The sequence below is a fragment of the Ornithorhynchus anatinus genome, chromosome 13 (assembly GCF_004115215.2).
Source record: "Ornithorhynchus anatinus isolate Pmale09 chromosome 13, mOrnAna1.pri.v4, whole genome shotgun sequence".
Taxonomy (NCBI): Eukaryota; Metazoa; Chordata; class Mammalia; order Monotremata; family Ornithorhynchidae; genus Ornithorhynchus; species Ornithorhynchus anatinus.
The window spans coordinates 39,628,938-39,654,060 of record NC_041740.1 but is presented as its reverse complement, the minus strand read 5'-3'; the positions used below and the strand labels follow the sequence as shown (position 1 = coordinate 39,654,060).

At 64.4% G+C, this 25,123-nt stretch overlaps 1 protein-coding gene across 1 annotated transcript; it reads right to left on the bottom strand.

Annotated features, from left to right (window-relative positions):
* Positions 1–872: 872 nt before the first annotated feature.
* VPS39 (VPS39 subunit of HOPS complex) lies at positions 873–23,543 on the bottom strand. Its single transcript, XM_029077900.2, has 25 exons — positions 23,349–23,543; positions 21,754–21,819; positions 19,880–19,944; positions 19,587–19,629; positions 18,938–19,032; positions 17,669–17,767; positions 17,347–17,439; positions 16,511–16,694; positions 13,732–13,852; positions 12,871–12,991; positions 11,626–11,755; positions 10,624–10,766; positions 10,075–10,218; positions 9,584–9,725; positions 9,418–9,504; positions 8,911–8,984; positions 8,417–8,515; positions 7,848–7,965; positions 7,173–7,301; positions 6,846–6,948; positions 6,636–6,681; positions 4,296–4,445; positions 4,062–4,196; positions 3,848–3,939; positions 873–3,218 (listed from the first exon to the last, which is right to left on the bottom strand). The coding sequence occupies exons 1-25, from the start codon at positions 23,419–23,421 to the stop codon at positions 3,143–3,145; spliced, it is 2,628 nt and encodes an 875-aa protein (XP_028933733.1). The 5' UTR covers positions 23,422–23,543; the 3' UTR covers positions 873–3,142.
* Positions 23,544–25,123: the final 1,580 nt, after the last annotated feature.

Below are 25,123 nucleotides of genomic sequence, written 5' to 3'. Positions count from 1 at the left end.
CGGGTCCTGTCCTACAAAGGGTTTCCAGTCTAACGGGCGGGGAGAAGTTATTTTACCCCATTTTACAGATGAGGAAACAGGCCAAGAGAGGTTGACTTGCCCGAGGTCACCCAGCAGGCCGGTAGCAGTGGGCTCTTTCCCCTGGGCCGCGCTGTCCCCCTTCTCCACCCCCACGACAAATGACACTGAGCCCTGACCTCCCCTGGCGGGTCGGAGGTGAGGATGCCGCCGAGGGTCACGGAACGGGGCGGCATTCCCAGTCACCGGGAAGGCGAGGGGCGTCGCGGGATCGAAGCTGAAGTCGCGGGGACTGTCGGCTGCCCCTCGGTGCCAAGTCGGCAAAGGAGCTTGCTCTCCCGCCCGGGGTTACGGCATCCCCGGAAGCCCGGGAGACCCATCGAGGGGGGTCTCCTGGGTCCACTGGGGGCAACTACCCTGGAGACGTTGCCTGGCCGTGGGCCCACAGCCACTCGACCCCAGAGGACGTTCACCCCGCCAGCCTCTCGTCCTCCGGCCGGGCTGGCGAGGGGTGACGAGGAGCCTTCCAAAAGGTTGGGAAGGCCGAGGCTACCGGGTGACTGTGGCCGGAGCCCCGACTCTCGGACTCTAAGCCCCGAGGAGGCTGAAACTCCGCTCCTCTAGCCACGGTGCCCAATACCTCTTCAACACCTCATCGAGCCGGCCTCTAATATTGTCTTAACCGTTCCTATTTCATCCCTAAGTGTCTCTTAACCGCCCCTTCTCCCCTCACCTCCTTGGTGCGAGAACCTCTGGTGGGGCACGAGGTTCGGCCGACCCCTTTCCCTCCTCGCTTTTCTCCCCCGGGGCCCGGGTGAAGGACAGTAAAGGAGGGGAAGCGGCCAAGCCAGATGTTCTACAGAGAACAAGCAGTTCTTTATTAATCGCTCCCCTACAGCGGAGGAGGAGGAGGAACGGGGAGGGGGGTGAAAGAAGCTATTGACCCCGCGCTGCCATCCATCACCCCAACTCACCCTTCCTCGGCAGGGCTGATTTCCAGATTAACCTTCCTCCCCTCCCACCCGCTGGCCTCCCAGGCCCGCACCTGTCTAGTTTTTTTTTCACAGACTGGTCAGTGTGCCTGGAAAAGACAGGAGGGGATTAAGACAAGGAGTGGATGAAAGATTGGGAAAATGTTACTTTGTTCTTCAGAATTTGGGTGGGAAGGCAGGTTACGGGAACTACCCAACCACTCGCCCGCCAGGCCCCAGTTTAACGTGCACTATCTACCCGACTCTGACGCTCCACCCAAAAAGTCACTTTTCCAGCATGCCACCTGGCTCGCGGCCCGATCTTATCTCAGCCAATGCCGCCCGGAAGGCCGACGGTGGGAACGGGACGGTCCGGGGCTGGGGGAGTGGAACTAAAAACGGGGCCATGGAAGAGACTGGTGTGGGGGATGGGAGAGGCGCCTCCCCACCGAGGAGGGGGCAGAATTAAGCTCGACGTTGGGGTCGCCGATCCTGACAGGAGACGAACCCCCTCCCAGTTTTTCGTTCCCAGAGCCGCAGGGGTCTTGGGTTCTGGTGTGGAGCGATGCCAGAGTGAGGCGCCAACCCAGGCGGCTGGGTGGGGTGTATCCCGGTACTGATACCAGTGGGGAGGGGTGGGCGCTATGCCAGGCCAGGATGGAGTTTCAGGGGGCAGAAAGGGGGCAGAGTCCGTCAGAGGAAATGCGGGCATTGGAGTACCTGACCTTTATTCTGCTGCTTTCGAACGAGCCCGCCTCCCCTTCGGCAGAATCCAGAGCTGACGGACGGCGGCAGGGTGGGCGGGGCACGAGTCCCGTACCAGGGCCGATCGCCCTGAAGCCGAGGAAGGGGAGGGGGACGGGGGTGGTCAACGCACCCGGGCCGAGCCGCCCACCCTGGGAGACCCGGCGCAGGGCGGCATCTGTCTCTCCGCGTTTCCCACGCAGCCCTCCGACCCTGCCCAGCCAACTGTGGTTCCGTAGTTGCCCCCCAGCCACCCACCCAAGCAGGCAGAACACCCAGGAGGAACCCGAGGGCCCTCAGGGGCTCTCTGCCCCTCCTCGGCACCGGGCTAGAACCCGGGGGGGTGGACAGGCTCCCTAGAGCTCGGGTGACTAGCCCCCATCTGCCCTCCCTCTCCCCGGGCCTGGCACGAAACACTGTCCCATCCCTCTAGCTCTATGTTGGGACCACGCCTCTAGTCCAGGCGCCACCCCTGCCCACCCCGTACCAGCTCCCCGGCCCCTCCAGCCCCAGCCTGCCGCTGGCTCCAACTCCAGCTTGGGCACGACCGACCGAGAGGGCACAGGGGGCCGCCCGGGAAGCCAAAGGTCAGAGCCCGGCCTTGTCCTCCTGAGCTCGCCGACTCCCTGCCGGTCCTGGGGGCGGAAGGGACGATGCCAGGGATGTGCCCGACCCCGGGGGCAGCGATTGTACAATGCCAAGGGGCGGGAGGGAGGGTGGATTTAGTCTCTATTGACGTCCTGACCCACACCCCACAAAATCCACAGCTCTCCCTCCCACCCCCACGGGTGCCCCGGAGGTTCTCGTTAGGGATCCCGGTTCCGGGGAGATTCCCTGACGGGTCAAGCAAACACTCGTGCCAAAACCAATTCTTCCCGACGTCCCGGGAGACCCCGAGGAGGAGAGACGCAGGCGACTGGGAGAAGGGAAGGAGAGGGGAAGGAAGGGGCCGTTGCTGCTGCCGGGGAAATTCTGCACCTCGTCCAAGCGGCGAGGGGGGCTTCGATCAGGGTCCCTTCTCCAGTCCTGGGCCTGAGTTTCGGCCAAGCACCCCGCCGAGGCGGGGAGGAGACATGCAGTGACCTAAGAGACTACACCCCCCAACCCCCCCGCGGCCTGAAGGGACACCCGTTTGCCGCCCCCGCAGCCGGCGCTCAGACGCACTTCCCGACTGGGCGGATCAGAGGGTCCGGCCCGCCACGGCGGGCATCGCTTCCGCTCTCCCTCGGCCCGGCCAGGTGGAGGGCGCCGTCAGTCCGGAGAGGTTGGGGGGTGGCTGCGAGGAGGCGAGGGGCGGGGGGCGGGGGAGTCCAGAGGAGACACATCCTGCGTAGACGCCCAGGGCTCTCCCGGTCCTCCGAGAGCCGCGGGCTTTGCCGACCACCGACCGAACCCTCGGCTCCGCCTGCTCAGGTGTCGGCGGCGCTGACCTCTTTGGAGCAGAAGTAGTGCACCACGACTCCGTTGGGGTACCTGGCGAAAGCGCTGGAGAGGTGGGGGGCGGGCGTGAGGGGGCGGCGGGCGCAAGACGGGGAGGGGTGGGTGTCGGACGCCCGGGCCCACCTCGCCCTCGCCACCGGACTCGCGGGATCTGTCTCTCGGGCCTGGGGGGGCTCCCGGGGGGGGCCCCCCGCCCCCAGTCGACCACCACTCGTCTGCCGGGTGACCCGGGGTAAGTCACTTCACGTCTCTTACGCCTCGGTTACCTCATCCGTAAACGGGGGATCGAGACTGCGAGCCCCACAGGCGACAGGGACCGTGTCCAACCCGATTCGCCTGTATCCACGCCAGCGCTTAGCACGGTGCCTGGCACACAGGAAGCGCTCAAATACCAGGTTATCGTTATTTATCATCACCGGAGGCCCGGCTCGGGACCCGTCACTGCGTTAAGCCGGGGCCCGAGTTCTCTGGGAAGCGGGGGAAGTTACCAAACCTGCTTGGAATGCTCTCTTCCCGGGCCTTTTTCCAGGTCCAGGCGCCACCCCCCGTGCCCCGCGGATCCTTCGGGCCGCACCCGGGACTGCTCCCCTCCCCGGGGAGCCCCACCTCGGGGCAGGAAGGCCGGACCGGGGGGGGGGGGGCCGGGCCTAGGTGGGACGGGGCAAGAAGCTCACCTGTTCCCAATCTTCTTCTTGCACACGTTGCACACCTTCTCCTCCGTGATGATGCACTTCACCTGGTGATGTAAGATTCGCTCCTCCTGCACCTGGGGACAACGGGGCCGGGGATGAGCCGGGCGGGCGGCTAGAGCCTTCGGAGCCGAGGCCGGGAGGCCCTCCTCCGGACCCGTGGGGCGGGCCGGGGGACGACGGCGGCGGGAGGCCCTACCCTTAGGAACTCCGCGTGGAGGAGGTTCTTCAGCACTTGATTGAATCGCTTCTTCTGGGCGTTCTCCTCCAGGACCTTTTCCAGAAAGATGCGGATCTCGCTGATCTGCGTGTTGGCCGGGAGCAGGTCGATGGCCTGGGGGGGGGGCGGGGGGGGCGGGGGTGAGGCCCAAGGGCCGGCCGCGGCTCCGGCCCCTCGGGGGCCTCCCCTCCCGGCCCGCCCGGCGGCCCCGACCTTGGTGGTGTCCAGTTTGCCGTGGTGCAGCTCCAGGACTTGCAGGGCCGCCTGAGGGTTGGCCTGAGGTTCCAGCAGCTCCAGCTTGATGGGCCCCAGGCAGTGGACGCTAGGAGGTGACAGGTACATCCGGAGCAAGGACAGGTACACCTGGTTAATGATCGGAAAAAAGCATTTTGAAGAAGATTAACTTAATGATAAATAATGAGAATCATTAAAGAAGAAGATGATTATTGGGGTTGTACTTGTCCGGGACAGGTACACCTGGTTAATAATTGTAAAAGATCATTCTTAAGAATAAATATTAACTCAATGGTAACAACATATTATAATAATTAGTAATAAGATGATTATTGGGGTTGTACTTGTTCGGGACAGGTACACCTGGTTAAAAATTGTAAAAGATCATTCTTGAGAATAAATATTAACTCGATAAGAATAACATATTATAATAATTAGTAACAATAAGATGATTATTGGGGTTGTACTTGTTCGGGACAGGTACACCTGGTTAAAAATGGTAAGAAATCATTATTAAGAATAAATAGTAACAATAATAATAATATTATAAGAATGATTAAGACTGTTATTGTGGTTGTACTTGTTCGGGACAGGTACACCTGGTTAATAATTGTAAAAAATCATGATTGAGAATAAATACTACCTCAATAATAATAATATATTCTAAGAATTAGTAATAATAAGATTGTTATTGTGGCTGTACTTGTTCAGGACAGGTACACCTGGTTAAAAATGGGAAAAAAATCATTATTTAGAATAATTATTAACTTCATAATCATAATATAAGAATTAGTAAATAGTATTATTGGGGCTGTACCTGTTCAGGACAGGTACACCTGGTCAATAATTTAAAAAACGATTAAGAAATATTTATCGGTAGTAAGATTACTATTGTTGCGCCTGTTAAGGACAGGCACACCTGGCTAGTAATTTTAAAAATTATTATTACAAGTAAATACGATTTATTATTGGTAAGAAGATCATTATTGTTATTGTGAGACCTCACTACACGCCCCACCTCTCTCTGTAGACTGTAAGCTCATTATGGGCAGGGAATAATAATAATAATGTTAGCATCTGTTAAGCGCTTACTATGTGCAGAGCACTGTTCTAGGCGCTGGGGGAGATACGGGCTCATCGGGTTGTCCCACGGGAGGCTCACAGACTTAATCCCCATTTTACAGACGAGGGAACTGAGGCCCGGGGAAGTGAAGTGACTCGCCCACAGTCCCACAGCCGACAAGAGGCGGAGCTGGCATTCGAACCCATGACCTCTGACTCCCAAACGCGGGCTCTTGCCACTGAGCCTCGCTGCTTCTCAACAGGGAAGGTATCCACTATCCTGTTGAACTGTGCCGTCTCAAATGTTCGGCACAGCGCTCTGCACGCAGTCGGCGCTCGGCTAAGCACCAGCGACGGATTAACTGCCAAGCGCCGTTCTGAGCGCTGGGGTGGATCCAACTTCATCAGGTTGGACACCGTCCCCGTCCCACTGGGGCTGACCGTCTAGGTGACCAATACCACAATTATTACGTAGAAGGGTGAACGGAGATTGAACCCCCGATTTTACAGATGAGGTAACCGAGGCCCAGAGAAGCGAGGCGACCTGCCCGAGGGCGCAAATCCTCCGACTCCCAGGCCCTCGCTCTTTCCGCCAGGCCACCCCGCCTCGCCGGTCGGCACAAATGCCACCCGGATGCCCCTTGCCCAGCCGGGACGGGGGTGGAAGGGACCGTTCCTTGGCCAGAAACCAACCGGGCCTCTTCCCGGAAGGGACGGAGGGGTTGGAAGGCCACGTACGTCGGCTCAGCCGCTCCTCGGCGGAGACCGGGACCGTGCGCCTCGGTTTCCTCATCGGCGAAACGGGGATAACCATCAGAAGGGCCGCCCTCGCTTTCTCCCGGGAAGGTTCCGAGGACAGAAGGGGGCAACGGAAGGGGGCGGCTCGGGAAAATCGGAGTCCGGGCCCTCGTATCGGAGGTCAGCTGGGACATCCCCATCAGAGCCCCCCATCGGGCCAGGAAGCGCCGCTCCCCTCGGCTACTTCCCGTAAGACTCTGGCGGGACGACCAGAGGACCGACGTGAAGCGCGAGGGGCTCCCCGAAGACCCCGGATACGGGGAGGTGAGGGGAGGGCCCGGGGTCAACGGGGCTTGGGGAACGACGGTCCGCTTGCCCACGAAAGGCCTCCGTGCCATCCGGGAGGAGGAGCGGGGGACCCGGCGGCCCCAAGACGGCTGCGGGATTTCCTGACCCTCCGCAATTCCCATCCCCCCCGGACAGCCGGCGGGGACCCGTGTGGGGACGACCGCTACTCACGTCTCTGCTGCCGTCTCGGTTCTGGTCGTAGTGTTTCTGGCAGTACCTGGAAGGGCGAGGGGGCGGTGAGGCGGGGTCGGCCGAGCCCCGGGGCCGCCGTCCCGGGGCCAGAGGTGGCCGCCCTCACCGGCCCTTTGGTGGGGGAGGGGAGCCCGGCAGCAGAGGAGCGGCCGCGGGACCGGGCCGCCCCCGGCCGCGGAGGAAGCCTACCTTTCGGCCATCTTCGTGTCGCCCAGGATGTGGACGTAGATGAAGAGGGCGGGCTCGTGCTTCCCCATGCGCCCCAGGAGGAGAGCCCGTTCCTCCAGGAGGCCTGTGGGGGCGAGGGAGAGACGCTCACACCCCCGGGCACCGGCACCGTGCGGGGGCCGACCACCGCCGCTCCAGGAGAACTCCGTCTCCGAAGCCCCTCGCCGGAGCTCCGTCGCTGCTACTTCTGGGGGGCAGAGGGGGATTCCGGGTCCCCCGCCGGGAGAGGCTCGTTCCCCGAGAGAGGGGCTGCCCAACGGGGCCCGCGCCCCGAACACCCCCGCTCACCGTCAAAGGGGAAGTCACAGATGAGCCGGCCGGGGTCGTAGCAGCTGGAGATCTCCAGGAAAGCGAGGAGCTTTTGCCGGTATTCTCCCAGCTCCCCTCCTTCGTCCCCGGCGGGGACCGGGGCCGTGTCTGAGGGAGGCCGGGCCCAGCGCGATCAGAGGGGTTGGCGTGCCCCGCGGGGGCCGGTGGGACCCGGGGAGGGGACGGGGTAGGGAGGGGGGTACGGGAGGGCAAGGCGCGGGCCGCGCTTCCGGGCCCGAGAACCAGAGGACTGCGGGAGGGTTGGCCGGGGTGACGAGAAGGCCGGGTGGCCTCCGGACCAACTCCCCGATTCCCCGGGACACACGCTGCTGGGAACGAATTCATTCAGAGAAAGACCCTGCCGGAGCGGAGAGAGCCCGGGCCTGGGGGTCAAAGGGTTAGGGGTTCTAATCCCGGCTCTGCCACTTGTCCGTGTGGGCTCGGGCAAGTCGCCTCGCTTCCCCGTGCCTCAGTTCCCGCCTCTGTAACATGGGGATCGGGACCGTCCCCCACCCGATTAACTCGTATCCACCCCGGTGCTTAGTACGGCCCCGAGTAAGCGCTTAGCGAAGGCCACGGTTATTATTTGGGCGGCGGCGGGGCCGGGCACGGTTTGGTCCCCTCCCGGCCCGTGGGGCCTGGGGGACGGCGAACCTGCCGAGGCGGAGCGGAGGTACTCCTTCATCAGCCCTTGCACCTTCTCACAGTACAGCTGGACCAGGCGGTTGTGGAAGTCGGCTCCCGTCTCCTCCCAGACGTGGATGACGTGCTCCTGCCGCCAACGGGGAGACCGGGGGTGGGGCCGGGCCGGTCACCCCCCGGCCGGAGCCGGAGAGAGCCGGGCCCGCCTGGCCCTCTTCGGGCCCAACTTGGGAAGGCTTTCACCTCTTCCCGGCGGGAGACCGCGTCTCGCTTGATCTGGTTTTCCTTTCCCGCCTCTCCCCTACTAGCGCGTCGGCTCCTCGAGGGCCTAACTGGCCTGCGCCCTCCCAAGCGCTTAGTACAGTGCTCCGCACACGACAGGAGCTCAGGCGACGCCGTTGATTGACGGCGGCCAACGCAGTACTGTAATCCCCACCGCGGGCCGCCTCGCTCCCTCCTCCCCGACGTTAGCCAAATCCAGCTCCTGGAGTCGGGCCCCACGGCGTTCCTGCCCCGGGCCGCCCCGATTTCACTCCGCTGGGAATCTGCGGAGGCGTCTCCCCGAGCGGCCGCTTCCTTACCAGGTAGGGGATGGCCAGGCCCTTGAAGTTTTCCTCCAGGAAGCCGAGCACTCGGTCGCGAGGCAGGGCCTCCACCTCCGGGAGGTCTTCGGTGAATATCTAAAGGGAAAGGCCGCCAGTTGGCAGGGCCCCCGCCGGCCCCGGCCGCTTCCAATTCCCAGTTCCTCCCCGGGATCCAGGCCGGACCCTGGCGACGGGGACATCCCAGCCCCCTGGCTGGCAGCACACTTCAGGGTTTCAACCACCCAGGACCCGACCGTCCCAAGCACCTAATACAGCGGCCCGCACGTACCAGGCGCTCGCCGACCGACTACCTGCCGGGGTCCGGCAGATCTCGGCAAAGAGTCGGCGGCCGCGGCGTCTGCCCCCGCCACGCCTCGGGCCCCCGTCCCTTTCTCCTCAGCCCCGGTGGGGAACGGATCGTGGAGAGAGGCTCCGGGTGACCTCCGGTCACCCCCACCTCCGGCTGAGGACGGGGGGCTCGGTGGGCCTACCTTCAGCCCGTCTTCCGGGAAATCTCGGAGCACCCAGAGGGAGTAGGAGAACACCAGGTGCAGGTTATCGGTGCCTGGGGGGAGAGACACGGGGTGGGTCGCCGATGGCCGGGCCGACTGGGCCCGGCCCCGGCCCCCGGCGCTCTCCCTTGGGTGCGTGAGCGGCGGGCCGGCGGGGAGGAGCAGAGGAAGCAGGGGTGTCAATCGAGGAGCCGGGGGGGGGGGGGTGGGGGGCAGCCAGCGAGTCTGTTTCCGCGTTCCCTGGCGCGCCACGTCCCAGGGACCCGGGCGTAGACACGGGTCGGAGCTCGGGGCTCTACCAGGGAGAACCGGCAGGGCAAGAAGCGGTCTCTCTGGGGAACTCCGGGGGGGTTACAAGGGAAAAGAACTCCGCCCCGGCCCCAAGGACGAGACCTGCTCCAGCCTAAGCCAGCCGGGCCCTCCCCCGGGGGGGAGGAGGAGGGTCGGCCCCGACTCCGGGGGTCCCCGGGCCGAGCCCCCGCTCACCCAGATGCTGCAGGTACTGCACGGTTCGCTCGTGACCCTTCAGCGGGGAGTTGGCCTTCTTGGACTGGTCCACCAGCACCTGCAGAGCTGAACCCAACCCGGGGGTCACCGGGGGCTCGCGCCCGGCGGGTGACCGTCGAGCTGGCCCCCCCGGCTCCCCGTCTACCTTTCTCGTGCAGGCCCTTCTTCTCGTACAGGATTATCAGCTCGCTGTACTTGTGGGCCTTCTTCAGGACGTGCTCGCTCTCCTCGATGTGGCAGTGATTGTTCTCCAGGCGCAGCAGGGGGGCCACCAGGGCGACGTTCGTCTGCGGGAGGAGCGGAGGCCTGACGCCGGCTGCTCTCATCGACGACCCTCGTCTCCCCGGGGCGGCGAGGCCGGGGGTGCTCGGGGCCCCCGATGTGGGGGCGGGAGGGGTGCCCGGATCCCCCGCAGGGTGGAGGGCGGGGGCGTTCTCCAGGGTGCCGAGGAACGTCGGGCCCGGTGGGGCGGGGCCGCCCGCAGATCCCCAGGGGGACGAGGGGCGCGGTTCCCCCGGCGCTGCCCACGTCCCGGCCCCGTCCTCCTCTCTGGGACTCAGATCGGGGTCCCGGGCCCCGGAGGGGGTGGGCGTCCATCCCGGGAGGAAGGCGGAGGGGGGGGACGGGCCCGCTTACGTGGAGGTAGCACTTGAGCAGGGTGGTGTCGATGATCTGCAGCAGCTTCTTCTTGGACTTGATGGTGGGCGTGCCCTCCATGAGCGGGGAGGTGCTGGACTGCTGGTCCGAGTCGTTCAGCTTCTTCACCAGCTGCGTCCTCTTCTGCAGGGGCCAAAACGGGCCGCTCGGTCCCGGGCCCCTACTGGGCCTCTCCCCTCTCGGGCCCCCGGCTCAGAACCCCGTCGGCCAGCCGCAGCGGAGGCGGGGTGACCCCCCAGGCGTGGGCCCAAGCGTTGGGGGCGGGGGGATATCTCCGGAACCAACACGGGCCGTTCACGTCCCCCCGAATCTCCGTGTGCGTGCTCACCCACCACCTCCCCTGACGGGCTTTAGGTCGGTCGACCGCTGAGCGCTCGCTGCGTGCAAAGCACCGCACTGAGCTCTTGGGAAAGGTCGCCCTGACGACGACGTAAGGCTCTGAGGCGGAGGCCACTCATTTCTAGGTCTCTCCGGGGGTTCCCCCTCGGTGCCGGGACCCCGGAGCGGGCACCCCCGGCCCGCACCCACCTGGGTCAGGTAGTCGATCAGGGCCAGGTGAGCCTTCTCCAGCTCCGCCCCCGAGAGCGCGGGCAGCGGGTTGGGGTACTGCAGCTGCTTGCGGTAGTCGGTGGGTAGGAGGTCGGGATACAGCCCCATGACGTGGGTGGGATCTGCGCGGGCCGGAAACCCCGACACGCTCAGTCCGGGCCCGGCCGCACCGCCCAGCGCCCGACGGCTCGACGTCGACCCGGGCCGCTCCCCCCGGTGCCCCGATGCCTCGGGGCGGGATGACCGAGCGGAAAAGCAGAGCTGCTCTGTCGAAGCAGGGCCGACCCGCCCTCCGGCTCCGGGCCCCCGGCACCTCGGAGTGGCGTAGCTGGGGCCAAAAATCCAGATTATCCAAAGCCTCCCTCCCCACCCCCGGCCGGGGCCGGGAAAACCTCAGGACCGTGGCCCTCGGCCTAGGCCGGAAACCGTCTATCTGGGATTCTGGCCTGCCGAATCCTGACTCCGGTCCCGGCCCCCCCCAGCTCCTCTCAGTGACTCTTCCCCCCCTCCTAAGTGATCCTGAAGGCCCAACCCCTCCAAGAAGCCTTCCCTAAACCCTCCTTTCCTCTTCCACTCCCTCCTGCGTCGCCCTGACTCGCTCCCTTTATTCTCCCCCACTCCCAGCCCCACGGCGCTCACGTCCCCGTTCGTCATTTATCTATACTAACGTCCGCCTCCCCCTCTGGACCGTAAACTCGTTGTGGGCGGGGAGCGGGTCCGTTCATCGTTGTACCGGACTCTCCCAGGCGCTTCAGTGCTCTGCACACAATAAACACTCGATAAATAAGACCGACCGGGAAGTCCTGGGCGGGGGGCCGCGTCGGGCTATTCGAAGGGGCCGGGGGGGGGCCCGCTCCTCTCCCGCGTCGCAGAAGGGTGGGCAAGGAAGCGTCGCCGGGCCCTCCCAGGCCCAGGGGCCTCCGGGGGAGGTGCCGGCAACTTGGTCGGGCCTCCACCCACCCGCCCGCTTCGCCCCATTACCTGTGCCGAGCTTAGCGAAGACCTGCATGGACTCATCGAAGCGCTTCTGGCAGAAGAGGTTGAAGGCGAAGAGGTTCTTGATGTGATGGATCTGCTGCAGCTTCTCGCTGTCTGAGTCATCCTTCATCTCCTAAGAAGACGCGAGGACGAGGCCGGCTGAGGTCCCCGTGGGGGAGGGAGCTCCGGGACAACCCGAGGAACCCCGGGGGAGACCGCGCTTGCTCTCACGGAGGCTGCGGGGACGCAAAGCCTGTGACTGCTCAACGGGGGAGGGCGGGGGGAGAAGCGGAGTGGACTAGCGCCAAGAGGACGGGCCTGGGAGGCGGAGGACCTGGGTTCGAACCCGGCCCCGCCCCTTGCTAGCCGTGCGGTCCCGGGCAATTCATTTCACTGGGCCTGTTGTTTTCTCACCTGGGAAAGGGGCATTCACACCTGTTTCTCCCTCCCTTTTAGTCCGCGAACCCCACGTGGGGCAGATACGCGTCTGACCTGATCTTCTTATATAATGATAATAACAGTGTTGGCATTGGTTAAGCGCTTACTACGTGCAGGGCACCGTTCTAAGCGCTGCGGTAGATACAGGGTCGTCGGGCTGTCCCACGGGAGGCTCACAGACTTAATCCCCATTTTGCAGGGGAGGGAACCGAGGCCCAGAGAAGTGAAGTGCCTTGCCCACGGTCACACCACGGACAGGTGGCAGAGCTGGGATCCACCCCGGCCTTGGCAAATAGTGAGCGCTTGACAGCTAGAATTACTGTTAGAGCGGAGAGGACTACGTCCACGAATCGACCGATGATACTTATCGCGGGCTTGCTGTATTCAAACCGTCGTCCCACACGCCCGGGACGGTACGGCAGACTAGGGAAGCACGATCCCTGCCCTCGAGGAACTGACAGTCTAGCCGGGGGAGGCAGACGACCACAGCGCTCTCCCGCAGCAGGTGCTCCGTGAGCACTCGTGGTCGACTGACCGGTTGGCGGGGGAAAGGGGCGGAGCCAATTAAGCGGCACGGTGGCCGACGAGGCCGGACGCCCGGCCGGTCCCACCCCCGGGGAGAGCCGAGAGTCAGGTCTCGGAGACGGTGACGTCGACGGGATCGGAAGAGGAAGCGGGTGACGCCAGGGCGGGGCCGGGCACGCCCGGAAGGTGGCCTCGGTCCCGGGGACCACCGGGGTCCCGGCGCAAAGGGAGCGTGCCGAGGGCCGGGCCCGAGCGGGGTCGCCCGGTCGGGGGTCCGGCGCTCACCGCCAGCTGCAGAGCCAGTTCGAACTGCTTATCCTGAAGGAGCTGCTGGATCTGCGTGGCGATGGAGACCGGGAGGAGCCGCCACACGAAGTGATTGCTGGCCACGTACACGATGTTTGAGCTGGACGGGGAGGAAGGCGGGGAGGGGGATCCTTCAGCCGGAGGGGGCCGCACCCTCGGGAGAGGGGCTCCGGTGCCCGCCTGGCGGACCCGTGCCCAGAACCCCCGGGCTGGGCCCCAAGGGCTGCGTCGGCTCTGCTGTCACCCCGGGAGGGCGAGCGGGGCCCCGGCCGGGCGAGGTCGGGTTAGGACTGGCTCGGGGGGAGGGGGGGGGGAGAGGTCCGGCCTCCCTTTCTCCCTCGCGGGCATCGAAACCCCAAGGGCGACCCCGGGGCCCCCCGAGGGCCCCCGGCTCGGACGGCCTGCGTTCATCTTGGTCCCTGCTCCCCGAGGAGTGGAAATGACCCAGTTGTGGGGAGCTGCAGGGCAACCTCCGAAGGCCCGGCCCCGAGACCTCGCTCGGCACAGAGAGCCAAGCCGGGCGGCGGTCGGAGCGGGCCCCGGGACGGCACCACGGAACCCCGAGGGTCCCGCCGGCAGACCCGGCCCAGAACCTGGCGGCCTCCGCGAGGCCCGGAGGAAGCCTCCACCGAGCGGGGGGTGGGTTGAAAACCCGAGGCTCTCCCCCGAGCCCACCCGCCCCCGACTAAAGCCAAGGCTCTTCTTCTCGACGACGACTCTAACGGCGACGGGGCCCTTCGCCGTACCCTCCCCTCTGCCCAAGGGGAGAAGCAGCAGGCAACGCCCCCACCGCCGAGAGGCTGGCGGGGGCCCCGGAGGAGCGGCCGGAGGGACCCTCACCCTCCGGAGGTGACGAAGCGGGGTCGCTGCAGCTCGATGCTCTGTACTAGCAGCCGGGGTTCGAACGTGCGGATCTCCACGTAGCGGGGCAGCACGGCCACGATGTACGGAGGCTGGTGCTCTGCGGGGGCGACAGGGCGCGAGGGTCACGGACGGCTCCTCGGCCGGGCCCGGGGCCCCCGGGCCTGCCCCCCCACCACCCTCGGCACCCCCCCCCCCCCCCCCGCGTCCATCCTGGAGCCCCCGGGACCGGGCTGGGGCTCGGGCAGCCGATTCCGGCGGCAGACGATCTTGCGGCCCCTCGTTCGGGGCGAGGGGCGAAGGGGCGGGGTCACTCTCAGTCACGGTCTTTAGACCGGAAGCTCGTCGTGGGCAACTTTCTCATACTGTACTCTCCCAAGCGCTCGGTACACTGAACGCTCAGTAAATACGATATGTACATATTCTTCACTCTATCTGTTTTATCGATGACATGTCTATAATCTGTAAATCTATTTCTTTCTACCGATGCTATTGACGCCTGTCGGTTCGTTTGGTTTCGTCGTCCGTCTCCCCCCTTCTGGACCGCGAGCCCGTTGCTGGGTGGGGGTTGTCTCTCTCCGTTGCCGAACCGCCCTTTCCAAGCGCTTACTACGGGGCTCTGCGCACGGTAAGCGCTCAATAAACGCGACCGAATAAATGAATGAACGAGGCCCGCTGGGACTACCGCTCCCGGCCGCCTAGGTGACATCTCGCCCATCGGTGCTCAACTGTATATATCTTCATCATCTTATTTATTTTGTTTATTTTGTTTAATGAGATGTACATCACCCTGATTCTATTCAGTTGCCACTGTTTTCACGAGATGATCTTCCCCTTGACTCTATCTGTTGCCACTGTTCTTGTCCGCCCGTCTCCCCCGATTAGACCGTAAGCCCGTCGAAGGGCAGGGACCGTCTCCGTCTGTTGCCGAATTGTACATTCCAAGCGCTTGGTACAGAGCTCTGCACATAGTAAGCGCTCAATACATACTATCGAATGAATGCCCTTGACATTGACTCCTCCTGGGTCTCGTCCCGACTCCTTCACTGGCTGCCCCGAGGCTCGGACGCCTCTGCCCGGCCCAGGATCGGGGCGGGTTGGGCCAAGCCCCCTCTCGCTAATGGCATTTATTGAGCACTAGCCGCAGAGCACCGTACTGAGCTTGGGAGAGTAAAAGGCGACGGAGTTGGCGGAGACATCCCCAGCCTACAGGAAGCTTAGTACGGTCACAGTCGCCGTGCGTGGGGGTCACCGAGAGACGACCGAGGTCAGCGGGGGCCCCGGGACCCCGCGCGAGGACGTTTTGGGACTGCCCAGCGCCCCGGGAGAGAACTGCGGGACTTCTCCATCTCTTTCTTCCCTGTTCGCTCCCCCAACCACTTCGCTTTTTTTAAAATGGTATCTGTTAGCCGCTTCCTATACGACCGGCACCCTACTGAGCCCTGAGGTGGACAGGAGACAATCGGGGGGATACGGTCCACGTCCCGCGAGGGGCTCCCATCTCGAATCTCCCTTCTACGGATGAGGCAACCGAGGCCCAGAGAAATGAAGCGACTGGCCCGGGGTCACCGGGCAGACAGGCGGTGGAGCTGGGATTAGAACCCAGGTCCCCCGACTCCCAGGCCCGGGCTCCGCCTACTCGGCCACGCCGCTTCTCACTTCTGCGTCGGCTCCCGACTTGTCAAAACCCCCCGGAGCGCTTCCGCGTGTCCCGACCGCAAACCCGACGCATCTATGTCTTCCTTCCTCTTCTATCTTTAAACTCTATCGGCGGCTGCCTTCCCCACCAGACTGTAAACTCCTCGAGGGTCTACTCGCCCCGGCGCTCGGTACGGTGCCCGGCACCAAGTAAGCACTCAACAAATGTCACTGACCGATCCCGATCCATCAGCGGTATTTCTTGGGTGCTTCGTGGGTGCCGTAACCGGGTACACAGTTGGTGCTCCACAAATACAGTGCTCCCCTCAGCACTGTACTCGTCCGCTCAACTGTATCTTCGTTACCCTACTTATTTTGTCAATGAGACGTACGTCACCCTGACTCTGTTTATTTGCTATCGTTTTAATGAGATGTTCTTCCCCTTGATCCTATTTACTGCCGTCGTTCTCGTCCGTCTCCCCCCATTAGACCGCGAGCCCGTCAAAGGGCAGGGGCTGTCTCTATCTGTTACCGATCTGTCCATTCCAAGCGCTCAGTACAGCGCTCCGCACATAGTAAGCGCTCAATAAATACTATCGAATGAAATACGACCGACGGCAGGGCACCGTGCTACGCGCCCGGGAGAGTACGGAGCAACCCCACGTACTCGGCCCGCCGCCCGGCTCCGGCGGGTGCTCGATCGGTGCTACCGATCGACTGACGGCACTCGGGGTCCCCACCCACCGACGGTGTTTTCCAGTCCCGGCCGTCTCCCCTCTGCCTCCCACGTATCAGGAAAAACAACAACCCCAAAACCGCCTCATGGCCGACAGACCCCACAGGCCCGGCTGCCGTCCGTCAGCCAGCTGAAGGGGGCGGGGAGACCCGAGGCGGCTCCCGGTCCCAAGAGCTCCCCGCTCCTTTCCCGACGGGCCGGGAGAGCCCTAGACCGGGGGCTCCCCGGCCGTCACCGCCCGCGCCACGGATTCTCTTTTCGGTTCCCCTTCCCCTTCTCGGGCTCCCGCGGCCCCCGGGCGGGGAAGCGGGTAGGAGCCGGGCTCGGCCGAGGCAGCCCCGGATCCCCGGCCCGCCGGGGGCGGGGAGGCGATGCGGCGCTCACCCATGGCGATGGGGATGTCCGTCCAGTTCAGGGCGCATTTCTGCGTGCAGGTGCCCTCCTCGTTGAGTACCACGGTGAGGTCGTCTTGGCCGACCGCCACCTTGCCGTCTGCCAGGGGCGCCACCAGGGGCTCCAGCTGTTTCCCTGTTGGAAAGAGCTCTTTGATGGACCCCTTCCCGTCCACCTGGGAGAAGAAAAGCCACAGCTGGTTACCCACGCTCCCGGGAGCGGCCAACGCCCCCGGCCCATTCCGGAGGGGGGCTCGGCGCCCCCGCCTCGGCGGCCGGCCCCCTCCTGCGTCTGGGGGACGCCCTCGAGGAGCTTACAACCTCGGGGCGGGGGACCGGACCCGGCCGGGGCGAGTCGCTTAACCTCACCGGCCCCCGTCGTCCCCGCCCGCAGAGCGGAGGCGGTAACGAGGGGGTGGGGAGGTGGAAACGACGTGACCACCGGGAGCGGGCCCCGGAAAGACGGGAGCGCTCTGGAAACTGGGCCAACTACCGCTTCTCTCGGTGTTGGAAGCTGACCCCCGGGCCGCAGCCCTTTCCCCGTCCTTCCCGCCGGGCCGGGCTCCCCCTGCCAGCCCAGAACGTGGCAGGCCCGGGAAGCCGGGTACCCGGAGGGCAACGTTCATTCGATCGTATTTACTGAGCGCTCACAGTGCGCAGAGTACCGCGCTACGCGCTTGGGAGGGGACGACACAAAAACGGAGAGACGTTCAGCCGGCTCCCCGCCGGGCCCGACCCGGGTGGGACCCCTCTCTTCGCCCGCGGCCGGCCGACGCCCCCCCCCCGGACCCCGGGTACGGCGGCGAGCGGCCCCGGCTCGGCCCTTACCCGGATCAGGTAGTAGTCCCTCTTGAAGCCCACGCAGATGGAGTTCTCGCACCAGGCCATGGACTTGGGCACGTCCGGGACGCTCAGGTCTCCCTGAAAGACGAGGCGGGCGGTTCGGTCTCCTTCCGCCGCGGACCCCCGGCTCCCTCCCGGGCGCGGGAAGCGCCCCGCCGGCGCGGCCCTCCCGCGTTCAGTCGTATTTATCGGGCGCTTACTGTGCGTGAGGCGCCGTACTAGGCGCCTGGGAGGGCGCCCCCCCCCCCCAACGACAGACAGACACATCCCCCGGCCCGCAACGGGCTCCCGGTCTCGAGGGGCTCACCTGCAGCTCGTGGAACTCCCGATCCTTCCAGAAGTACAGCTGCAGCTTCTTCCTCACGGCGACACAGAGGCGCAGCTCCTCCTCGCCCGTGGCCCGGTGCTGACAGGGGACGGCCGTCGGCGGTAAGGGGGGAGCCCCTGCCCGCCCTCTCGGCGCGGGGGCCCCCCGCGCCCCTCCGTCTTGACCCCCGCGAAGCCGCGCCGACGATACCGCCGGCGGCTCTGATCCATCAACCTTATTTTCCGAGCGCCTACCGTGCGCCGGGGCACCGGGCTAAGCGCCTGGGAGAGGACGGTCTAACGGGGGTGCGAGAAACGCTCCCGGCCCCCCAGGGGATCGCGGTCCGGAGGGGGAGTCGGACAGAGGTGGATTAAAGGAGACCGAAGCCGACGTTTCCGGGTGGGCCCGACGGAGGCGACCCCAACGTCTAGGGTAGGCATTTAACTTCAATCGTATTTACTGAGCGCTCGCTGTGGGCGGAACGCCGTACTGGGCGCCTGCGACGTACGGTTCGGCGACAGATGGGAGACCGTCCCTGCCCCACGACGGGCTCGCGGTCTAAAAGGGGGGAGGCGGCAAAACAGCCGCCACCTGTCAGCTGGGGGACTGCGGGCAAGTCACTTCACTTCTCTGTGCCTCGGTGACCTCATCTGGAAAACGGGGATGAGGACCGGGAGCCTCACGGGGGACGACCCGATGACCCCGCGTCTCCCCCGGCGCTCGGAACGGTGCTCTGCACGTAGTAAGCGCTTAACAGACACCGACGCTACCATTGAAACAAGCAGTCGGGCGTCGATGCCATCAGAATACAATCAGAGATGTATACGTCGTTAATAAAACAGAGTTATAAATGATATAGACAGATATACCCAAATGCTGTGGGGAGGGGAGGGGGTACAGCAGAGCCTCCCGGGACGCTCCCGCCAGACCGTAAGCTCCCCGAGGGCAGGGAACGGCCCGTCTCCGAACCCCGCTCTCCCGAGGGCTCGGTCCCCCGTGGACGCTCGGTAAGTACAGCCGATCGACGGACCTCAGTGCTCAGGACACAGTAAGCGCTCACACACCCCGGTTATTATTATCATTATTATCGTCACAGAACCCTGGAGACCGGGCCCCGCCCTGGGGCTGTCTGGAACAGGGCCCGGGCGTACTTCTCGCCCGCCCGATTTAAAAACGCGGAGCAGGTGGGTGCGTGCCGGAGTGCCCGCCGCGACCTCCTGCCCACGGAGGATTTTCGACTTTAAAATACCAAACCCACTGAGGACTCACCTGGAGGTCACAGGTGAAGAGGGACGCCCCCTTGGCTTTGGACACAGTAGTGATTTGTTGAAAGGTGAGGAGGTCGTGGACGTAGATGTTATTTTCTGTTTCGGAAAAGACCCCCCCGCCCCCACCCCCCAGAATCACTGCCCGGTCCGTGCGGGGCCGGGGGGGAGAAGACCACGTCGACCAGCTCCATCCACGGGAATGCACGGAAGCAGCGTGGACGGGGCCCGGGGCTGAGAGTCAGCCGCACCTCCCCGCTGCGACGCCTCGGCCAAGTCGCTTCGCCGGGCAAAACGGCGATTAAGACCGTGAGCCCCACGGGGGACGCGGACCGCGTCCGACCCGAGTGGCCGGCGTCTGCGCTCGGTACGGTGCCTGGCACCCGGTAGGGAGAGAGAGATGAAATACGGTGAACAAACACCGTGAGAGGAAAAACGCACGGGTGCCAAGCCACGCCGCGAACGAATACGGAGGCGTCGGGAGCGGCCGCGTTGGCCGACTGAGCCGGTTTGGGCGACGGGGATTCTGAGGGGATCGGGGGAGGCGAACGGTCCTCACCCGCCCCCCCCGCCCCGGGGTGGAGGGGGATGGAGGAAGTGGGGGGCCGGGGCCGAGGTCCCAACAGTAGTATCTTCGGCCGTTCTCTACTTACCCAGCAGGCTGACCAGGATCTTAAACTGGGAAACCACATGGATCTGAAAGGAGAACCGGAAACCTCTAGCCCGCAAGCTCGCGGCAGGCGGGGAACGGGTCCGCTGAGCGTTAGACCGTCCGCTCCCGAGGCCTCCGCGGAGCGCTCCGCACGGGGTAAGCGCTCGCCGAATACGACGCCGGATGAGCGAACGGACCGTGGCGGGCGGCGGCCCCCGGCCCCCCTCCGCGGCCGGCTCCGTGGGCTCCCCCCGCCCCGCTCCCCCGCCCCCGATCCGCGGCATCGACTCCCACCTGCTGAATCTTCTTGGAGAAGTTCTTGTTGGACTTCTCTAGCGTCACCTCAAACCTGTTGCAACCTACGAAAGAGAGAGCGTGGGCCTGGGAGTCGGGAGGAGCTGGGTTCTAATCCCCGGCTCCGCCGGAGAACGTCTGCCCCGTGACCTCGGGCAAGTCGCTGCACCTCCCTGGGCCTCGGTGACTTCATCTGGAAAATGGGGATTAATGGCCGAGAGCCCCCCTGGGGACAGAGACTGTACCCAAACTGATTACCTTGTACCTCCCCCGGTGCTTACTACAGTGTCTGGCACAAAATCACCAGCGTAAATACCATTATTATTATTATCAGTGCATTATAATTGCCATTTTTTTTTTTAAAAAAAAAGAGGAAGAACAAGGATCTCATCTCTATTTTACAGATGAGGAAATGGAGGCCCGGAGAAGTGAAGTGACTTGCCTCTGGTCACACAGCAGGCGAGCGGCAGAGCTGGGATGAGACTCCAGATAATGATAATGGCACTTGTGGAGCGCTTACTACGTGCGAAGCACCGTTCTAAGCGCTGCGGGGGATACAAGGTGATCAGGTCGTCCCGCGTGGGGCTCCCGGTCTTCATCCCCACTGTCCAGATGAGGTCACTGAGGCCCAGAGAAGCGACTCGCCCCAAGTCACACGGCTGGCCGGCGGCGAGCCGGGACTAGGACCCACGACCTCTGACTCCCGGGTCCGCGCTCTTTCTCTCTGTGGGCCGGGGAGGCGTCGGGGTATCGTCCCGGGCTCTCCCGAGCGCTTCGCGCAGCGCTCTGCGCCCGCTCAATAAATACGCCCCACCGACCGCCACCTCCCGCTCGGCCCCGCCGCTCTTCGGCCGGGGGCCCCGGAGCTCGGGCCGCCCGTCGCCCGGAGGGAGGCCGTGAGCCGACGGGCCCCACCCGGTCCTCGGTTTCCGTCGCCGGCGGGAGGCCGGCTCCTCGGTCGACGAGGCGGCGGCGTCCTAACGGCCTTCCTTGTCACCCGTCCACCCGGCGCGGCCCGGCGGACGGAGCCCGGGCCCGGAAGTCCGAAGGAGCCGGGTTCCGACCCCGGCCCCGCGCCCTTCGGCGGGTCCGACCCTCGGCTCCCTCATCGGCAAAGCGGGGATCACGCCCCTGAGCCCCGGGTGGGCCGGGGACCCGCCCGCCCCGACCCGCCCGCATCCGCCCCGGCGCTTAGGACGGTGCCCGGCACGCGGTGAGCGCCGGCCCAATACAAACCCCCCACCCCCCGCCACTCCCGGGGCACCGCGGGAGTTACGGGAGGCCGCTCGGGTCGGGGTTCCGATTCAGTCGGCCCTCGGGGCGGACCGCCGGCTTGCTGGAGAAGCAGCGGGGCTCGGTGGCCGGAGCCCGGGCTGGGGATTCGGGGGTCGTGGGTTCTGATCTAAATCTCATCTAATCTAAAGCGGCACGGCTCGGTGGAAAGAGCCTGGGCTTGGGAGTCATTAGCTCATGGGTTCGAATCCCGGCTCCAACGCTTGTCAGCTGTGTGACCTTGGGCGAGTCACTTCGCTTCTCTGTGCCTCAGTGACCTCATCTGTCAAATGGGGATTAGGATTGTGAGCCTCCCGCGGGACCACCTGATGACCCTGTATCTCCCCCAGCGCTTAGAACGGTGCTCTGCACACAGTAAGCGCTTCACAAATACCAACATGATTATTGATCCCGGCTCCGCCGTTGGCCGGCTGTGCGGCTTCGGGCGCGTCCCAACTTCTCGGTGCCTCAGTTCCCTCCTCTGGAAAACGGGGATCGAAACCGCGAGCCCCACGTGGGACAATCCGATCACCTTGTATCCCCCAGGGTTTAGCACGCAGTAGGCGCTTAACAAACGGCCCCATTTATTCATCCTTACTTACCGACATCCTTCCGGATCCTGTAGAGGAGGAGGTGCCCTTGCTTGGTGCCAACGAGAAGCCACTCCTCTGGAAAGGAAGACGGCGGCGATGCCGGCCAACCGAATCCCACGCCGCCCCCCCCGTCCCCGCCCGGACCGAATCCTCGTTTCCTCTCCTCCCGCTCCCGGACTGGGGTTTGTAGGGGAGCGGGCCGGGGAGTCAGAGGTCGTGGGTTCTAATCCCACCTCCACCACCTGGCTGCCGGGTCACCTTGGGCAAGTCGCTTCGCCTCCCTGGGGCTCAGTTCCCTCAGCTGTAAACTGGGGATTAAGACTGGGAGCCCCACGGGGGACAACCTCATTACCTTCTAACCCCCCCCCCCCCCCAACGCTTAGCACGTAGTCAGCGCTTAATACCATCACCATCATTATTATTTCTGCCCCCTCGGGCACTTGGTCTCGGGCCCTCCCTCAGCCGGACGGCACTCGCGTACGTATCCGTAATTTATCTCACTAACGTCGGCCTCCCCTTCTGGACCGCAAACTCGTGGCGCCCGGGCAGGCGTCTGCCGACCCGTTCTACTACTGTACTCTCCGGAGTGCTTACTACAGTGCTCCGCACACAGTAGTCACCCAATAAACATTATCGATTGACCGACTGACCGCCGGAGCCGGGGTCCGGGGACGATCCACCACGACGGGGGAGAGTCCCGGGCACTGCCAAGCTGCGGCACCGTGGCCTGATGGAAAGAGCCCGGGCGTCAGAGGACGTGGGTTCTAATTCCCCGCTCCTCCACCCGTCTGCCGGGTGGCCTCGGGCGAGTCACCTCCCTTCTCTGGGCCTCGGTGACCTCATCTGTAAAATGGGGGGATGAAGCCCGGGAGCTCCAAGCGTCTGATGACCTCGTGGGTCCCGCAGCGCTCAGGACAGTGCTTGGCACAGAGGGCGCGCTTGAGATGATGATGATAACGTTGGTATCTGTTAAGCGCTCACTACGTGCAGAGCACCGTTCTAAGCGCCGGGGGAGATACGGGGTCCCCAGGTGGCCCCACGTGAGGCTCCCGGTTAATCCCCCATTTGACAGATGAGGTCACTGAGGCCCAGAGAAGTGACTCGCCCACGGTCACCCGGCTGACAAAGGGGATGCGAACCCCTGACCCATGAGAAGCGGCGTGGCTCGGTGGAAAGAGCCCGGGCTTTGGAGTCGGAGGTCACGGGTTCGCATCCCCTTGTCAGCTGGGTGACCGTGGGCAGGTCACCTCACTTCTCTGGGCCTCAGTCCCCTCCTCTGTAAAATGGGGATGAAGCCTGTGAGCCCCACGTGGGACCACCTGATTCCCCCGTGTCTCCCCCAGCGCTTACAACGGTGCTCCGCACGTAGTGAGCGCTTAACAGATCCCAACGTTACTAGTATTATGAGCTCGGACTTCCAAGCCCGGGCTCTTTCCGAGGCACGATGATGATGATGATGATGATGGAGCTGCCCAGGCCGCCCCCGAGCTGGGTCCCGCGATGGGGGAGGCTCGGAGGGAGGGAGGCCACGGTCCTGTCCGTCCATCGGGTCCGTCCTGGGGGGGGGGGGGCCGGTGCCCAGGCGGGGGCCGGCGCGCGCTCACCCCAGGCCGCCAGGCAGTCGATCTGCAGCGGCAGCTTCTCCAGGATGGGCACCGGCTCGAAGGCGTCGTGCATGGCGGGGGGCCGACCGGGGGACGCGAGGAGGAGGAGGAGGAGGACGGGGAGATGCTGCCCCACTTCCGTCGTGTCCCCACCGGCCTCTTCCGCCCCCTGGCCCGGCCCCCCTGGCGCCTGCGCACGGGCCACTCGACCCCCCCGACCACGCCTCCATGCATAGCCCCGCCCCTTCTGGCGCCTGCGCACGGCCCCCTCGGCCCCAGACCACGCCCCCATTCTCCAGCCCCGCCCCTCCGGCGCCTGCGCACGGACCCCTCGCCCCCCAGACCACGCCTCCAAGCATAGCCCCGCCCCTTCTGGCGCCTGCGCACGGCCCCCTCGGCCCCAGACCACGCCCCCATTCTCCAGCCCCGCCCCTCCGGCGCCTGCGCACGGGCCCCTCGTCCCCCCAGACCACGCCTCCATGCATAGCCCCGCCCCTTCTGGCGCCTGCGCACGGCCCCCCGCCACGCCCTCATTCTCCAGCCCCGCCCCTTCTGGCGCCTGCGCACGGGCCCCTCGCCCCCCCCAGGCCACGCCTCCACGCGTAGCCCCGCCCCTTTCGGCTGAGGCAGAAACGAGATCATCGGGTCGCACGCAGTCCCTGTCCCATACGGGCCTCACGGTCTAACTAGGAATCGATGTTATTTATTGAGCGCTTACTGGGTGCAGAGCACTGTACTAAGCGCTTGGGACAATTCAATATAATAGAGGTTTGGGGGGCTTTTTTAGGGTATTAAGCGCTTACGATGTGCCAAGAACTGCTCTAAACGCTGGGAGTAGATACAAGGTAGTAATAATGTCGGTATCTGGGAAGCGCTTACTATGTGCCGAGCACTGTTCTAAGCGCCGGGGTAGACGTAGGGGAATCAGGTTGACCCACGTGGGGCTCCCAGTCTTCATCCCCATTTGACAGATGAGGTCACCGAGGCCCCGAGAAGTGAAGTGACTCGCCCACAGTCCCCCAGCTGACAAATGGCAGGGCCGCGATTCGAACTCACGCCCTCTGACTCCATAGCCCGTGCTCTTTCCGCTGAGCCACGCTGCTTCAGGTTGTCCCACGTGCCGCTCCCAGTTTTTAAATCCCCATTTTCCGGATGAGGCGACCGAGGCGCAGCGAGGTTCAGCGGCTCGCCCGAGGCCACACAGCAGACGAGCGGCGGAGGCGGGATCGGAACCCACGTCCTCCGACTCCCAAACCCGGGCTCTTTCCACTAAACCACGCTGCTTCTCTGGGATTCACTTTCCCTGCCCGGAACAAGCTTCACAGTCTAGATGGGGAGATGGACGATCTCTAGGCCTGTTTCTGTTCTGGGGGTTTCTTTCTTAAAAATACAGATTTGGCCTTCACGAAACCGTCAATTCTCCTTATGCCGGGTGGAAAATCGGAAGCCCGCCGGGCAGGGAAAACCCAAAGGATGCTCGAAAGCCCATTTTACGGATGAGGTAACCGAAGCCCAGGGAAGTGATTTTTCCAAGGTCCCGCAGCAGACGAGAGGCTGAGCCCGGATTAGGAGTTGAGGGGGGAGGGCGGGGAGGGGATAGTCGTGGAGCCTATTAAGAAGAAGAAGAAGAATGACGGTATTGGTTAAGCGCTTACTACGTGCAGAGCGCCGTTCTAAGCGCTGGGGGAGACACGGGGGTCGTCGGGTTGTCCCCCGTGAGGCTCACAGCTGTTAATCCCCATTTTCCAGATGAGGTCACTGAGGCCCAGAGAAGT

Bases quoted from the DNA above. Each gene is read 5' to 3' on its own strand.
- VPS39 (XM_029077900.2), bottom strand. From the start codon at position 23,421: ATGCACGACGCCTTCGAGCCGGTGCCCATCCTGGAGAAGCTGCCGCTG. The intron at 10,219-10,623 runs GTGGGTGCGGGC...TGGCCCCTGCAG, and splicing joins TGATCGACTACCTGACCCAG to AAGAGGACGCAGCTGGTGAA. The intron at 9,726-10,074 runs GTAAGCGGGCCC...CTCCTCCCGCAG, and splicing joins TGCTCAAGTGCTACCTCCAC to ACGAACGTCGCCCTGGTGGC.